General features: G+C 46.7%; 1 protein-coding gene across 2 annotated transcripts in view; it reads left to right on the top strand.

The window, feature by feature from the left end:
* Positions 1 to 17,643, top strand: part of NF1 (neurofibromin 1) — a 249,271-nt gene that overhangs the window by 195,091 nt on the left and 36,537 nt on the right. For both annotated transcript variants that reach the window (XM_060259690.1, XM_060259689.1), the window contains 8 exons: positions 1,135 to 1,275; positions 3,815 to 4,094; positions 10,876 to 11,090; positions 13,228 to 13,289; positions 13,418 to 13,532; positions 14,185 to 14,286; positions 15,120 to 15,260; positions 17,132 to 17,258. In XM_060259690.1, coding sequence (XP_060115673.1) covers positions 1,135 to 1,275; positions 3,815 to 4,094; positions 10,876 to 11,090; positions 13,228 to 13,289; positions 13,418 to 13,532; positions 14,185 to 14,286; positions 15,120 to 15,260; positions 17,132 to 17,258 — 1,183 coding nt within the window. The remainder of the gene's footprint in view (positions 1 to 1,134; positions 1,276 to 3,814; positions 4,095 to 10,875; positions 11,091 to 13,227; positions 13,290 to 13,417; positions 13,533 to 14,184; positions 14,287 to 15,119; positions 15,261 to 17,131; positions 17,259 to 17,643) is intronic.

Here is a 17,643-nt window from a genome sequence, read left to right as displayed (position 1 = left end):
AGGTCATAAGAAGCGATGAGTCCTTCCCAGCTATGCCAGTTTAGATACTTTTTTAAAACTGGGGGTGCTAGTTTGAACCTAGACTGTGTGGCATATCCTTTACCACTGAGCTGCAACCTCTCCTAAATATGAATGCTTTGAACAGAAAGCTTTGAAGCTTTATCCATCCAACTAGTTCAGTATTTGGCTGTTATGTCTGAGAACAGCTCACCAGGATCATAGCCTTAGGTCTTTCCCAGCCCTGCTACCATAAGATCCTTTGAGTTGGAGATGCCACTAGTTGGTCCTCTGACCTTCAGAATATGCCTGTGCTCCTCCTCTGAGCTGTCGCACCTCTCTCGGGCTGCATTCCCATGGAAGGACTTCAGCTGCTTTCTGATTGCTTCCCTGCTCATGATTTTGGCATGCATGCTGGGAAATGTGTGAATGGTCCTGCAGATCCTCTGGTGGTGAGGTGTATGTGTGTGTGGGGGGGGGATCTCCTGTAATGTGTCCAGGTTTGGTGTAACCACTGTGAGTGGCTACTTCTCTGCCGCTCAACTGGGCTGACGATGGGCTGGGTAAGTGCTCTGCAGCCCATCTTGGATCTGGGTGGCGGCAACATAGTGTGGAATGCCTTCTTCCTCTTCTGTTGCACTGCCCAGCTGCCTGATAGGCTATAGAGGACCTCCGCATCTTCTTCTATTGGTGCTAATGGGAGGCCATGACAGATATTTGCTACCTATGTCACATCCTCTCTTCCTGTGGATTTGACACCCAAGGAGCCATATGGATGATGAACCCCCCTGAAGGTGAGAATGTCAGGCTAAGTCTGGGGTCCCACATTCACATCCTCACTCTGTGATGAAGCTCCCTCCTTCTCAGAGCACCCTACATCACAGGGTTGTTGTAAGGATAAAAAGGCAGCAGGGAGAACCACATAAACCTCTTGGAGGTCGTTGGAGGAGGAAGCGTGAGGTAAAAATGTGCCAGGAGAGACATTTTCATGTTGCAAAAGTCTGCTGAGCTTTGGGAAATAGTCCCATTGGTTTGTTCTGCCAGTAGTTTTGAGCCACCATCAGTGAGCTGTAGCCGTCCTGATGTAAACCAGCAAGTGTGAACCTGCATCTTGTTGGGTTATTCCCCCCCCAACAGATAACAGATCTCCTTGATGTTGTGCTGGACAGTTTCATCAAGACAAGTGCCACAGGGGGGCTGGGATCCATCAAAGCGGAGGTTATGGCGGACACAGCAGTGGCTCTGGCTTCTGGAAATGTGAAACTGGTTTCCAGTAAGGTAAGTGGTTTACTTCCTTACCTTCAGAGAAATGTTTTCATGCTGTTTCCACTTTGTGGCACTTATAGAGAAGTGCTAGCATCCATATGCGTGAGGTTCATCACTTACCCTCTTTCCCTGTTCCCAAATATTTATTCTTCAGATGCAATTGTCAGGTGAACAGAGACACCTAACGAAGGTTCCAGGGTCCTTCCCTGTGCTGTTGCGTCAAGGCAGGAGGCAGAATATTGAACCGGGGAAATGGTGGTTTGTTTGGTTCGTGGGTCATTTGATTGCATGAACCGACTGAACCACCGTATTCCCCAAACTGATTTGTGGTTCAAGGATTCATGGTTCAGGATGTCTGGAAGAGGGAGGGGGAGGCGTTAAAATGCCACCCCCTCCCTCCTCCAGCCAGCCTGCAGCAACCACATGGCTGGTAAATGGAGGGGGGGCATTTAAATGGCTCCCCCTCCCTTCTGCAGCCCACGATCTCTCAGAGAGGTTCATGTGGTTCTCCCTGCTGCCTTTTTATCCTACGGGACAATAGGGTACAATGGAAAGATCTCTCTCTTGTTCTTTCTTCCCTTCCCCAGCCAGCCAGCCCTAGCAGGCCAGCTGGAGAAGGGAAAAAAGATAGGAGAGAGGTTTCACTGTGGGCTCAGCTGGGGCTTTGAGGGAAGGCAGTTCAAGCTGCCTCCCTTGCCTTCCCTGGGGAGGGAGTTTAAACTGTCTTCCCCCCCAGGATCGGCGTCCATAGGCACCCTCTGCCTGCAGGGCACCCATAGAAGCCAATCCAAGGGACACAATTCAACCTGCCTTCCCCAGCCTGGAAGCCTTGGGGAGGCGGGGGGAGGCGGTAATTTAAACATGGCCATGGGGTGCCTGTGGAAGCTGATACACGGAGGGGAGAGTTTAAACTGCCTCCTTTTGGCTTTCCCAGAAACCCTGCAGCTCCGTGGTACCTGGGGAAGCCAAGAGTAGGCATGAACCCTCTCCAACCCTTTCATGAGAGGCACTCTTCATGAGCCACTGGTTCGCAAACCACAAACTGTCCTGGTTCATGCACAAGCTGCAGTTCGTGCCCATCCCTAGTCCAACATGGGTGGCAGCCTGATCTTCAGTTACAGTGAAGAGATATTGCACTAAAGGAAGCAACTTGAATCTCTCTTTTTTTGGGGTCAAATAATGGAATTTTCCTCCAGGTTAAATTGCCTTAGCCGCCTGTCTGTGATTTATGCCTCCATAATATGTATCATGTGCCGTCTGTCAATTAACCATTCCTAAAGTTGCTTACCTTCAATTCGAGGTGTCTCTTCTCCCCATTTTCTGGTACTCTTGTAATCTGGATTGTGGCCAGTAGTGTGTGAAGGACCCTGCCTTGTGCTGTTAAAGCCAGACTTCTCAAGTCTTTCCAGCTCTCTCTGGCTTCAGGAAATGAGAATCCTGTGCTGATGGAAATCTCAAGCCCCAGGCTTCCCTGCCTGCTGCTTCTTCCAAACCTCACAGATTGTTTGAGAAATCGATTGGCCAGTCTTTGTAATCCTGCATCTATAATCTGTCCCAATATGCACAGTCATCAGACTGATACTTATTCGAACAGGTTTACCTAATAAAGTATATATTTCTCCCATCTCTGCCCTGGAACTAATAATATAACTGGTGTTCTTAAACCATATGGCTAGTGGGGAGCTCAAATCAGTTTAGAGAGACCCCCCACCCCCAGCTCAGGGAGCAGGTTTATAGAAGTTCCTTTGCATGGGAGAAATGCTCCAAGTCATTACCATAAAGTCTGTTCGTTTGATGTAGGTAGTGGGGAGGGTTTGCTGTGGGACACACTGAGTCACAGCAGCAGTCCCCTGATTGATCGCTTCTCCTAATAGAGACAGACAGTCTCTGAGATAGGAAGAGCTTTAAACTGCGGGCAGAAGCAAACAGGCAGTGTGTCTGAAACATTGAAAATAGCTGTTAATTTATGTAGCATTATTATTGAGCATGGCACATTATGGAGCAGCATCAATTCTCAGGCAGTGGAGAGAAGTCAGGTATGATGAATGTGCAGTTACGTCATGTACTTAGTTTTGACTTTTAAGAGGAAGGACTGAAGGATTAAACCAAATGTTTCACAGCTGAGATGAACTTTAAGGGAGTGATTTTCAAGAGGGATGGTGTAATGTAGGTATTTGGGGACATGAAGAAATTATAAATATCAATATTATTGGTTTTTTCCTCCAGTGGATCACATCATATCTCAACACCATTCACTGGCAGAACTCAATCCCTCCCTCCCTCCCTCCCTCCCTCCCTCCCTCCCTCCCTCCCTCCCTCCCTTCCTTCCTTCCTTCCTTCCTTCCTTCCTTCCTTCCTTCCTTCCTTCCTTCCTTCCTTCCTTCCTTCCTTCCTTCCTTCCTTCCTTCCTTCCTTCCTTCCTTCCTTCCTTCCTTCCTTCCTTCTCATTCTGTGTACCTCAAGAGTACCCTTCCTGAGTGAAATGAAGATGTTGCTTTTTCATCCTGCCCCCTGTTTCTTAATGAAAAGTAACCAGTTGCTCCCTTTCCAGGTCATTGGAAGGATGTGCAAAATAATCGACAAGACCTGTCTGTCTCCAACTCCTACGTTAGAGCAGCACCTGATGTGGGATGACATAGCCATTCTAGCCCGTTATATGCTGATGCTCTCCTTCAACAATTCACTCGATGTGGCTGCGCATCTCCCCTACCTCTTCCACGTAGTGACTCTGTTGGTGGCCACCGGCCCACTTTCCCTTAGAGCTTCCACCCATGGCCTGGTCATCAACATTATTCACTCTCTGTGCACTTGTTCACAGCTCCAGTTTAGTGGTAAGTTCCTTTGCAAGACAGTATTTACTTGCTAGAGCTGATTGGCTTCCTTTGGCTTTTGCCTTGCTCTTTCTTGGCAGTGACAGGTTTAAATGGTCAACAGAGTATCATGAAATATGGCTGGCCCCTTCATGACCCTGAAACTAACTAATAGGGAAACTTTTTTAAATTTGAATATTTCTTTCCTCCTTTCCCTCTTTAAGGGGCCTCCTGAATGGCTGTAGAAATGTTTTTTTAAAAATAATAAAACATTTACCAAGAACCAAAGTAATTAAATGATGATAGAGATTATATTAGAAGGGGGCAATCAAAGCATGCCAATCTGTAGAAACTGATCAGATGTTTTCTAGCCATTATTTGGTTTTCAAAAAGCTCCCTGAAAGTGCCACTTTTTCACTAAATGGCAGAAACAGACACTTAGGGGAAGTCAGGAGGAATTCCACTGCCCAGGAAATACTATCTAAAGGACCCTATCTTCTGTCACACACACACACGCACACTAGGGTGTGCATTTGGCTATATGTGAGCTGGAAAAATAGGTGTTTTTGGCTATTCTTTCAGCTGCATATAGATCTGAGTATTTTTTTGGCTATCCAAATAGCCAAGCCCCAGAAATCTGCAAAATACTCAGGGCTGTTCGGGACCGCCAGATAGATGAAGTTAATTGGTAATTTAAAGTCCCTTTAAACACCTTCCAGGTAAATGTGCCTTTTGGAGAAGGCGTTTAAAGGTACTATGAGCCCTTTAGACACTGGAGTTTCCTTGCAGCTTGTCAAAGGCATTCAGAGGGACAGCAATCCCTTTAATTGCCTCCCCCCCTCAATTGAAACCAATGGAGGATGTGGGCACCTTCTTTAGAGGCTCATAGAATTGGATTTAAAAGTGCTTGCCATTTTTGGCAAAGACCGTTACAATTACCAAACAAAAGTAAAAAAGAAAAAAATCAAACACAGTGCTCAAACATACAAATCCTGAAAACATTACAATTAATAATTGTTTTAAAATGAAGCCTCAATTTCCTATCCTTAAGAACATGAATTAGTTTCAAAACACCACTATAGAAATGACGTATTGCATCAGTGCACTGCTATGGTAGTTTGCCACCAGGTCTAGAACCGCTCTGGCAATCCTTTTTTCTTCTCATGCTGTGCACAGCAGTTCATGCCTATTTATGTACACAAAACGCAGAGCCATCAAGGCCCTGTAAAGACTGTCGCAATGGGAGTGAAGAGGGTTAAATGATTGGAGATTCAGATGCACTCATCAGTGCATGGGATATACCCATGGCACAGTTTTCAAGCCCCCCCGCCCCCCCATGGCTAACAAAGGTGGATGTAGAAATGTACCTATCAAGTGAGGACTGTTCAGTGATCTTGGGAAAAAGGGACAAACACACACAGCTGGGCTTACATGCAGAATTAGTATTAGTTTAGATATGGCCCAGCCACAAACCCAGTATTACAGAGACAGGCATGTAAATGTATCTGAATTTCATCAGATTCCTCTGGGATCCCTTTGGTGATCCACTTTGCCAAGGAGATCTTGGTATTTGTTCACACCAACTGTACTTCTAGGCTAGACATGGTGGGAGGTAGGGTAAAAATATTTTTGATTTTTAATCCACCTTTTCTACTTAAAAACTCTGTTAATGCACATGGTGCCTTAATCATGCATAGGTCAAACTATTCATGTGCAGTGCTGTGAAATTTTTTCTGGTAAGTGCAACATTGATTCTTTAAACGCATTATAATGTCAGAGCAGCAAATGGGCCTTGCGGCCTTATGCTTTGCCCTTTGAACCTGCCAGTGTGGTGGATTTCTTTCTCCCCCTCCTCCACTTCATTGATTTGTACCCACAGTATAAAAGTCCACTGATCAGACTTGGATGATGGACACTCCTTGTTATCATAACCTGAGGTTTTTAATGTGGTATTTAAAGTCTTAGAATGATGCCTGAAGAATGGTAAGATCAATCTTCCAGATCTACTCACCAGCTCTGACTGTAAATTAGAAATGCATGTAATAAAAAGCAATGTTAATGTCAATGCGGTTTAAAAAGCAAACTGTAGGCCATTCTTTTGCTTTTGTGGTTAAAGAACAATGAAAGGGATTGTTGAGATCAATAGCAGGAGGAAGTGTGAATCTGCCATTGTGTGAGCAAAGTGGTCTCCATAGGAGTGGGCAGTGCTGCTTTGTGCGATGTCCTCCCAAGAGAGCTCTCTTCTGTGTTGCCCTGGTGTGACATTCCTCTTGCAGCTCCTTCCCTTCCTCAGACATCCAGTTGGGAAGTTGTTTTTGCCCTCTTGCTCCTTTGCAAGCTCCTTATGAGGTTGTTACTGTCAAGTGTGCAGATGAAATGATTTAACCCTGTGTTGTGTACACTGAAGCACCTGTCTGCAAACAAACTTTATCTGTAAATTAAAGTAGCTTGCCGCTGTAGACTTGTGCCAGGCTGCTTGGAAGAGAGGAGGAGGAGGATGGAGCCCAGGGGCACCTGGGTTGTTTCCTACCCTCCTGGTGGGAGGCAGGGCTCTGGCCTTCTCTATAGAAGCTGCTTGTGCCTCCAGCTGAGCAGGAGGGAGAATCCCAGTGGCAGGTGGGCCTGCTTGGAGAACCCTCCTCTCCACCCTGCTGAAACCTTTTGTGGGCAACCTGTCAAGCTGTGGCCTCTGTATTTTAAAGGGGCAACTTGAAGTGGCTTCTCTCCAGGCTCCAATAGCCTGCTGGGGACAGCTGCTATTCCTCTGCCATAAATTGCCCTGGAGCCACTTGGCATGTTGCAAAGGAAGGGCCCTGTCTCTTGCCCCAAGGGCTGTTTTGGGAGCTGTCCAGCTGCCACGAGAAAAGGCATTGCAAGCAATGGCCTTTCTCTAAATGCCTGTCACAAGAAGGAATGGGCATGTTATTCCTACTGTGAAGTCAAAGCCTCTCTGAATGTGACCTGAAAAACATTATTTTTCTTGCCATATCTGGAGGAAACCCTAAATTCCTCTGGAAATGGCAGCTTGCTCTGTATTGCAGCATCCAAGTCCATGGTGCATATTATAGGCATTCATCACATTATTTTGCACACCTGCGTGGAAAACCTGGTGCAGGTACAGACAATCTGTGCCTGAAGATGTCCTGAGATAACCCAGCTTCTCTCTGCAGAGGTTGCCTTGGCTGATTGTTACCAAGAATTGGCTGTGACTCTGGTCTCTTTGCCCAAGAGAATGCAAGCAGTGCTTTCTGAGGGGAGTTCTGCTATGTGCAGGCCATAATATTCTCCAGTGCATAAGGATATCAGAAGGCTGAGAGCCAGAAAAGGCTGCTTTGGGAGGCTCCAAGGTTTCCAAAGACCAAAACGTGGAATGTACTAACAGTAAATAGAAAGGGCTGGGTCATGACTTTAATTTAAACAATTGCATAAAGGAGTGTCCCTTTCAGGAAGTGAATTATGTGTTTGCCTTATTCCATGGGTTTTAATACTGTAGATTAGGTTTGTGTTTCTGTAACTACCAAATTTTTTCTCTATAGCTGCCTAGTCTCCCCCCCCCCCCCCGCCCCTTTGAATTTATCCAGAGAAGAGAAGGGGCTGAAAATGATCTGTATTGTTAAAGGGTTTGTGTGTGGGTGTTCAGCCCAGAATAGTTTACTAGGATGCAGAGGGATTGAAATTAATGTGTATAAAATTACTCCATTTAAACCCAATATTCTGTGACTCTGGAAAATCTACCTCAGGCCCATTAAATTATATCACGAAATGATGTCCATCACTAAGATCCTGCATTATTTAAACCCTTTGAGGTGCTCCTAAAAACATTTGCCCATTTATTTCACAAATAGCCTAAGTCCTTCTTTAATGTATCCCACAGATCAACGTTTGAGTCCAGTGGCACCTTTAAGACCAGCAAAGTTTAATTCTGGGTATTAAACTTTTATGTGCGTGCACATCTACAGATCTGAGGAAGTGTGCCTGCACACAAACGCTTATAACTTGAATAAAACTTTGTTGGTCTTAAAGGCACCACTGGACTCTAACTTTGTTCTTTTCTGTCAGACCAGCATGGCGACTCAACTGAATCGTCCCACAGAAATGAGAACTGCCTTTGGGATGTAAAATCCTGAAACAGAGGCGGCAGGGGTTTCATAACTGGGCTGCCTGTTTTAAGAAATTATATTTTAGCAAACTGGCCCCAGAGGATTCCAGAGTCTCATACGGGGCTCCTCACTTTCTCCCAGTGAGTGTTGGGGCTGAGCAGGGTCACTCCACTCCATCACAGTCACTTAGCAGGTTTCAGCCGCAAATCTTCTTTACGTTCTGGCAAGGAGCAGAGAACAGTGCGGTGCCTTTCTGTTTCCTCCAATCCCACTGGTGCTGGGCAGGGCTTGTAGGAGTGAAGGAATTGTGCCCTGCTCCCACAGCAAAGGGGAAATCAGAGAGCCCAGGTGCCTGTGGCACACCCTCTTCCCTGTGGGAAGGACACATCAAGAACCAATAGAGGACAACCCTCCTGAGGCTCTGGCAGCCTTTGATGCTGGCCCGGAGTGCTGCAAAGATGCAGGGCGTCTCCCAGAATACGTAGGGAGCACCATTCCTAGCCAACCTCCTGCATGCATCCATCCCAACCCCAGCAGGTGGCAGTGGTGGTGGTTTGTTCTTGCCCACACACCTCTTGATCCCAGACCTCTTTGTTTTCACAGACTTTCATTCTTCCCTTTATTTTTGGCTTCAGGGCTGCTCTGTCCGTTCTCTGCATCCTACTTTTATACGGAAGTAGACACAAATTTAAAAAAAGGAATCCCTTCTTAGCTTGGTACTGTTGTGTCATTCTGGGCAGCTTGGCCGCCCACCCTGGTCTCTCTCACATAACATGAGCTCTCTGTGAACATGGCTTGCAAACTGGAAGCAGCCTCCAGGTCAAATGCTGTTTCCCCTTTTTCAGAACAATGTAACCAAGATTAATCATGGTTTTGTGTTAGATGTATATATATGTAAATTGCACTTCCCAGTAAAATCTTGATTTGGTGTGGACTTATCAACCATGGTGATGAGGGGCTTGATTTGGGTTGACTATGGTTTTCCTTTGGTGCAAGATTGTGGCTAGCACCAGGGAGGGGGGGAGAGGAGGAGTGGGAATGCTCTTCGCCAAAGCGGACTCCTGATTTGCAGAGCATGGATTACAGGGAGTTGGTGTTTCCATCAGCACTAGTTCCCTCTTGCTGTCTCCTAAATGACTTCCAAAGTGCTTTTGTGGTCCATGGCTGAAAGCGTCACCAGACTCCTGTTTCTGATGGCAGAATTGTCTGACCATGTTAGCAGCATATGGACATGTGATATGGGCTATATCTGAGCATCCCAGGACAGGGGTGCCAAATGCAGTTTGGGGGCTGAATCAGGCCCCTAGAGGGCACTTATCAGGCCCCCGAGCAATTGGCTGTCATCTGCTTCCTTCTCCCTCTCTCTTGCTTCCTTCTGCATCACAGCTTGCTTTGCCAGGCTTCCTCAATCACAGAGGAGCTACAGAGCAAAACTTCAATTTCTCTCCATTGGCTGAGGCACCTCCCTTGGGGAGGAAGGGGGGAGGAATAGCTTGCTTTGCCAGGCTCTCTCAATTACACTATATATATATACTGTATATATATATAGTGTATATACAGCTGCTGGAATGGCCTTGGGTCATAGCTCTCGTAGGAGTTGTCCTTGAAAGGGCAGCTGCTGTGAGAGCCCTCTCCAGCCCCACACACCTCACAGGGTGTCTGTTGTGGGGGAGGAAGATAAAGGAGATTGTGAGCCGCTCTGAGACTCTTCGGAGTGGAGGGCGGGATATAAATCCAATATCTTCATCTACCTCACAGGGTGTCTGTTGTGGGGGAGGAAGATAAAGGAGATTGTGAGCTGCTCTGAGACTCTTCGGAGTGGAGGGCGGGATATAAATCCAATATCTTCATCTACCTCACAGGGTGTCTGTTGTGGGGGAGGAAGATAAAGGAGATTGTGAGCCGCTCTGAGACTCTTCGGAGTGGAGGGCGGGATATAAATCCAATATCTTCATCTACCTCACAGGGTGTCTGTTGTGGGAGAGGAAGGGAAAGGAGATTGTAAGCCGCTCTGAGACTCGTCGGAGTGGACGGCGGGATATAAATCCAATATCTTCATCTACCTCACAGGGTGTCTGTTGTGGGGGAGGAAGATAAAGGAGATTGTGAGCCGCTCTGAGACTCTTCGGAGTGGAGGGCGGGATATAAATCCAATATCTTCATCTACCTCACAGGATGTCTGTTGTGGGAGAGGAAGGGAAAGGAGATTGTAAGCCGCTCTGAGACTCGTCGGAGTGGACGGCGGGATATAAATCCAATATCTTCATCTACCTCACAGGGTGTCTGTTGTGGGAGAGGAAGGGAAAGGAGATTGTGAGCCGCTCTGAGACTCGTCGGAGTGGAGGGCGGGATATAAATCCAATATCTTCATCTACCTCACAGGGTGTCTGTTGTGGGGGAGGAAGGGAAAGGAGATTGTGAGCTTCTCTGAGACTCTTCAGAGTGGAGGGCGGGATATAAATCCAACATCTTCTAGGTACACTCATGGCTCGACCTGACATAGCTTGGCCCAACCCAAGCTATGCCTGGCCTAACAAGGTCTCATTTATGTTAGATCTGGCCCTTATAACAAATGAGTTTGACACCCCTGTTAGGTTATGCCAATTCTGAAAAGTGTACTTTTCAGTTTACAGATGTGTATGTTGTGGTTTTACCTTAATCTTTTAAAAGTTGAATGGTTTGCTTTGTGTATCTTCTAATAGAGGAGACGAAACAAGTGTTGCGACTGAGCTTAACAGAGTTCTCACTCCCCAAATTCTACCTGCTGTTTGGAATAAGCAAAGTGAAGTCAGCAGCAGTCATAGCATTCCGATCCAGCTATCGTGACCGGTCATTTTCTCCCGGCTCCTATGAGAGGGAGACTTTTGCACTGACTTCTCTGGAAACAGTTACAGAAGCCCTGCTGGAGATCATGGAGGTAAGGCGAGTCAGCAAATAACAAACATGATTGAAGGTGATTGGTAGATGAACCAACAAAAATGTTAGTTGGCAAATGGGTGAATTGAAGCTGAATGTTAAGGGAATATTTGTTTGTGTTTTCAGGCCATTTAAGTTCTCATGTGTAATGATCCTTAGACAGGGAAGGAGAAAGGAAATATTTGACATGACTTCCTGACAGTGGGCTGGATGCAGAAGGAGCCCTTCCGCTCACGCACAAAGGACTCTTTTGCTCATACAGAACAGAAGGCCATCTTTGTTCCAGCCAAGTGAGCCACAGCTCCTTGTGTGTTAAACTGTGATTTATTTTATGCCCAGGATCACCTTTAATCAACAAATTGATCATCTCAATTCATTTACTAAATATTCTGATTTGACATTTCTAGACAAATCTTATCCCGTTTTGCAGATGTCTTCAGAATATTTGAATCCAAAGATTTCTATCCTGAGTTGCCATCATTTAGGCTGTCAGGGAGGCTTACAAATATGTCTCATCCAAGTTGATTTCGGCCCCAAGAGCGGTCAGATTCTGTCTGCAGATCTTCCAGCCCAGAGCAAGCTAACAGGTTCTCTTGGCCTGTGCCTGACCGCCCCTTCCTCTGCCGTGCCCTTCACTAATGTCCTTTGGTGCCATGTTGGACAAAGAGAAACATAGAAAACCTGCTCCAGGGTCAGTTGGGAAGCACACAAAGACTTCTGGGTAAGAATGTCAGGGGAACCCAGAGCGGAGCCAGTGGCAGGTAGAATCTGCACAGGAAGGGGCTGGTGGGTATTGCACTCCTTCCTCCTACCCATTGCAGACTGGTCCAAAACCAGAACAGGTCATAGTTTGGATCCCTCTTTCAGTGTAGGGCCACGCTGCCGGTTGTATATTGGCCACAAAAATTCATATTCTACATGCATCAACATGCAAATTTTTTGCATTAATACAAAGAACAAGTTGTAAGTCAGGCAACCATGGAATGGGCTGGAAGGACGTGCTCCTCTCCTGGCTGCCAAGAACAAAGGCGGAAGCCTCCACCTCCCCTCCCTCCACAGTTGTGACTGTTTCCTCCTTGGAAAGAGAGAAGCTCCTCACGGCCCAGGGCAGGGGGGGGGGTTGCCATAGTAACAGGCCCTGATGGATCTAGGCTGACCCCAGGAAGTTGAAGGGCCAAACTGTTCCTGCTGGAAATGTTTCCTGCTCCTTCCTTGGATGACTTGGTCTCTGCAGACTGGGCTGGACCTGGAAAAAAACAGAGTGGGGTCAAACTTGCTAGGGCTGTGGGGCCATTTCAAGACCCCATGTAGAGATATATGAGGAACTTAATTTGGCTGGTGTCCTGCTGCTGTGCACCACTATAGCTAATGTTTCTGGCACAGCAGCAATAGCTCCTCTTTGTGTTTGATTCAAAATGTTAACATCCAGTCTTTCTATTTTTAAAGAAAAATGCTCCTGGTCCCTAACCTGCAGCGGTTGGGCCTCTGCTGATAAAAATGAGGCAGCTGCTTATTATTTATTAAAACGTTTGTATCTAGTCCTTCCTCTTGGTTCAAGGCAGCTTATAATAATAATTACAACATCTCTAGCTAAAAGTAGATAAAACCAAAAGATTTTTTAAAAATTTAAAAAAAAAAGAAAACCAAAACATAAATCTATAAAAACAAGGTGGATTAGGTTGCATTAAAGAAAAAAAAAATGAACGTTTAGTGTCCTGAGAAAGGATAGTGTCCAGGAAATATTGGAGGCCCCACGTTGTCCTGAGAGAATGGAAGCAAAGGTTGCTTGAATATGCATCTGTCACTAAATTTATTTGTTGCGTATGAAGGCAGGTAGAAAATGAGCTTCCTTCTGATTCATCCCGGGTTGGCGCCAAATGTGGGGGGAGGGCACCTTGGGCAAACTGAGTTCCTGTGCCCTGCCCTCAGTCAGTCAGAAGTTGTGCTTGGGGGCAGGCGGCAGACTCTGGGGGCAGTCCTCGGCCTCTCAGCTGCTGGCATAAGAGAGCCCTGGCAGCCCACGTGCAAGTAAGAGAAGCATCATGGATGTTCACATACATTGCATATGGTTAAGAAGCAATGACTTTTACTTCATGTTGCTTGCTCAGACAGTGTTCTTTTGGGTATTTTTACTGCAGGCATGCATGAGAGATATCCCAACTTGCAAGTGGCTGGACCAGTGGACAGAACTAGCTCAAAAGTAGGTGACGCTGCTTCATATCCCAACCCCTTTTTCTGTGTTGTATTTGCCCTCGTTGGTTTTGCCTTCTCGCTCCTCCTTGCCTTGGCACCCTTCTGGTTGACACAGCGTCCTTTCTCCTTCTGCAGGTTTGCATTCCAGTATAATCCATCACTCCAGCCGAGGGCCCTTGTTGTCTTTGGCTGCATAAGCAAGCGTGTGTCACATGGGCAGATAAAGCAAATCATCCGGATTCTTAGTAAGGTGTGTCCTCTTGATGTGTTTTCGTAGCTCTTGTGTAGGGCTTCTGGCAGTCCAGGGAGTTTTAACCCCTTGCTTCATTTTCATGATTAGAAAGCATGCAGTAAGATCTTGCACCAACTGTTGCATGCTGCACAGGGCACTGTGAGCAGACAGCTCTCTCCCACTCTTGGGGTTGGTGTGACGCTGGTCATTTTCTGTTTCTGTTAACAGCTCTAAAAGTTCCATAGGCCTTTTTCTGCCCTTATTCTGCCACCCACTCTCTGCAAGATATGGGGAAGTTGCTTGCTGTCTCTGGTGCAGAATCCCTTCCAGTCAAGGGGTGAAGCTGATCAGAACTTGGGACGTGGCCTTCATGGTCCCATAGAAGACTTTGCTGTCTGAGAGCTGACCTTGTAGTCCATCTATGGACGATGTCAACATTTATCTTAAACTTATTTTTATACTATAGCAAGTTTAGATCCCATTTTGTTGCTCTGAGGGCAGAAGCCACATATACTTTGAGTCCAGCCCCTGGTATGCACTGGAGAGGGAGGGCTGAAGGTGCCGCAAAACTTTTGTAATCAGAACGGGAGTCCTTTGGTTGCTGATGCTGGAGCACCACTGTCTTAACAGAGGAGGTGCAGCTGATCTGTTTTCCTTTGGTCAACAACAGGGTCTTGAGAGCTGCTTGAAGGGCCCAGACAACTACAACAGCCAGGTGCTGATAGAAGCCACAGTCATTGCACTAACCAAGCTGCAGCCTCTTCTCAATAAGGTAACTGGGCCTTGCCTTGGACAGAGGGGAGGATGCCTTCCACTGTGTGTAGATAGATCCAGGTGGGCTTTGTTCTATTCCCCTGCGTGTGCACCTGAAGCTTGCCTCCCCTCTCACCCGTCTTCCCTCTAAGCATCTCTTCTGTCCAAGGGGAATGTTAAACAATCACCATTTACATATTTGGATGGATATGATATACTAAGTGTCAAGGGATCCAAGTACAATAAAACTGTTGGTGTCTGTGAGCAGAACTGCATTCCTGCACCCTTTTGACTGTGAACTCTTGGGTCAGAACCTCATTCTTTCTAATATTTCCATGCATAGTATTTGCTAGCTGAATGGATCTGCATGATCCAACCCTTCAGATGAAAAGTGGAGATCTTAGTACACATAATTTCAGCGAGCTCTCTTGTTGGGAATAGCAGGGAATCCTAAGTCTGATAGGTGTTGATGATAGAATGTGGATCTTCCAAGACACAGGGTTTGCAGGCTGGTCTGCATAGACAGTAGACTGGGGCGGAAGGGCCCTGTGATGGTCCAGACTGCCTGGTAGGCAGAAATGTGGAGGAACATCCACAAGTTGCAACAAGATCCTTGCTTACAGAGAAAGAACTGGGCAAGGACATTTCCCCCTTAGTGTGGCAATTTCCTATTTGCAGGGAGTTCTTCTGACATACGGAACCGTTCTAACAATGCTTGTTCCCTTCCCCCACAAACTATCTCCTGAATGCCTGTAGACCGGTATTGTCTGGGTGCAGAATGCGCCCCCTGTGCAGGCCACAACTGTCCTTTGAGAGTTTTGCATTTAAGTCTGATGAACCTTTTCTGTCCAGGACTCACCCATGCACAAGGCCCTCTTCTGGGTGGCCATGGCTGTTCTGCAGCTGGACGAAGTCAACCTGTATTCAGCAGGGACAGCTCTCCTTGAGCAAAACCTCCACACCCTGGACAACCTGCGGGTGTTCAACGACAAAGTAAGCAAGCCGCCTACAAGATACTTGGAGTACTTACTGTCCTCTCTTGACTCTCCTGCACCATGGAACTCAAAGCAGCATGTGCAGCATCCCCAGGGGGTCTCCCATCCCAGTGCTGACCAGCCCTGCTGAGCAAGGAGCTTGCACCCTTAGCCCCCTCCCTGGACCAGGAGCCAGCAGCCAGGCATGCCCATCTCTGGCCTAAAAAACAGCCTAGGTGATGGGAAAACAGCAGAAGTGTTGAGAGTCAGAGCGGCATGAAAACCACCAGGATGAAGGAAATAGAATTCCCCCCCCCTCTCCGGCTTTTATTGTCACAGAGATGTTATAAATAACAGTGTCATAAACCTATGTGACGAGTCTAGAAATGTTTCCGGTTTTGCTGTAGGCTGAAAGTCAACACTGAGGGCCGAGAAGCCAGACCCTGGGCCTGCCCTGCTGCTGCTCCTGGCTCCTGGGCCAGTATGAGTTGGGAGGGGTCCATGGCAGCAGTGGTTCTGACCCAGTGCCAGGCCTTGGCTGGGTGTTGCGTGGATGCATTCTGCACTCATTCCCCTCCCACAGGCAGCGGAAGACAAGGACTTCCACTTTAGAACAAGCTATAATTTGCTGTTCTATCTGAATTTGCAAACAGTGATTTACACTTCCCTCCAAACTAGATTTGCAAGCCATAACTTGAAGCTGGTTTGCTGTCTCAATTTTGGAGGGACAACAAATGCCACAGTTTGCTAATGCAGATGCAGAAGATGATTTGAGCTAAACTGGAAGGCGTTAATTGACTTCACCTGCATTGTTTGGGGGGGGGGGGGAGAGAACACACAAGAATAGGTATGACCTTGTGTCTGAAACCCTGCCATATCAACCTTTCCTTCTTAACAGGGTCCTCCCCCCTTAATATTGTGGTATAGCAGTTAGAGTGTGTGAGGAGAATCTAGAGAGACCTGAGTTTGAATCTGTACCCTTTTGTGGAAGCTTGCTGGGTGACCTTGAGCCAGTCACTGTCTTTCTCAGCCTAACCCTACCTCACAGGGTGTTAATTGTGAGGATAAAATGGAGGAGGGGAGAACGTCACCAGCCACTTCAGGTTCCCCTTAGAGGAAAAAACAGGCTCTAACTATCCAAATAAATATATATATATATATATATATATATATATATATATATATATATATATATATATATATAAAAACTCCAGAAAAGGGGCTGCTGTAAGTTGCCTTTTCTTGATTTGAGGCTCTTTCATGCCCTAGTACACCTGCTCTGTCCCAAACAAATGTGCGCTTGTCCAGTGCATTGCAAGCAATGGGAAGGAAACTTTGTTATTGGCTGGGAGCACCGCCTGTCAAGCTTTGGGAGTCCCTGTTCATGTTTCCAAGGCTGGAAAATGTCACCACTCCCGCCGTTGCCTAGCATTTTTGTGCCAGACTGTGGGTGGGTTTTGCTTTCTGAACTGTTCTGAGCCACGGCCAAAAATTTGGTCATTTGTTTGGCAAATATGTGGGTGACGAACCTTGGCTTGTGAGCCCGAAACTGGGCAAAGTTCAGTTTGGATTTTGACTCATCACCCAGTTCGTGCCCATCCCTGTCTCCATGTGCCAGCACCGTGTACCCTTGGATAGTAGCTGCTGCAGCAGGGATGGATGGGGCATGGGAACCTCTGGTTTCCATTCCCTGTTTGCATTTGGTTGACCACTGTTTGAAATAGGATGCTTGTCAAAATGCAGGACTCTATTAGGTTCTTCTTGCTGCAAGGTGTTACCTGCTTTAAGCAAAACCTTCACTTATTCCAGCCACAGTTTTTGTGCAGTCAGAAACACAAACCCTAGTCCTGACTTTTCTCTCAGCCCATTGCATTTTTGGCTTCCCAACAGAGCCCAGAAGAAGTCTTCATGGAGATCAGGAGGCCACTGGAGTGGCACTGCAAGCAGATGGACCATTTCGTGGGACTCAATTTTAACTCCAATTTCAACTTTGCACTCGTGGGACATCTGCTGAAAGGTAAGAAGGCTTTGTTTTGTTTGGGTTGCCACCAGTTTAATTTGCTGGGTAAGCTTGTTTGAGATAGTCAGCTGAAAAGGCCATTGGCATAAACACCTCCTGCCACTACCCCATCACAGCCTCCACAAAGTGCCACTGAGCCACCTGCTCAGGCTGCTGTGGTGATGCTCTGGAAGACCAGCGGCCCCGTGATGTGCCCTCGCCTTACGTTGGGTGATGCCAGTCTGCACAGATTTCTAAGGCATCTTACACTGAGGACTTGGTGAATGTTAAATACACTCAAATGTATAAGATTAAATAAAACAGCCAGGCTGAAAAAGCAGGTGCAACAAAAGAGCCCAGAAAAAATGTAAAAAGCAAGTGCAGTAATCACAATAAAACTATC

This window comes from Heteronotia binoei, chromosome 18 (genome assembly GCF_032191835.1).
Source record: "Heteronotia binoei isolate CCM8104 ecotype False Entrance Well chromosome 18, APGP_CSIRO_Hbin_v1, whole genome shotgun sequence".
NCBI lineage: Eukaryota > Metazoa > Chordata > Lepidosauria > Squamata > Gekkonidae > Heteronotia > Heteronotia binoei.
Note: the sequence above shows the minus strand (reverse complement) of the source record. Positions and strands in the feature narration are given on the sequence as shown.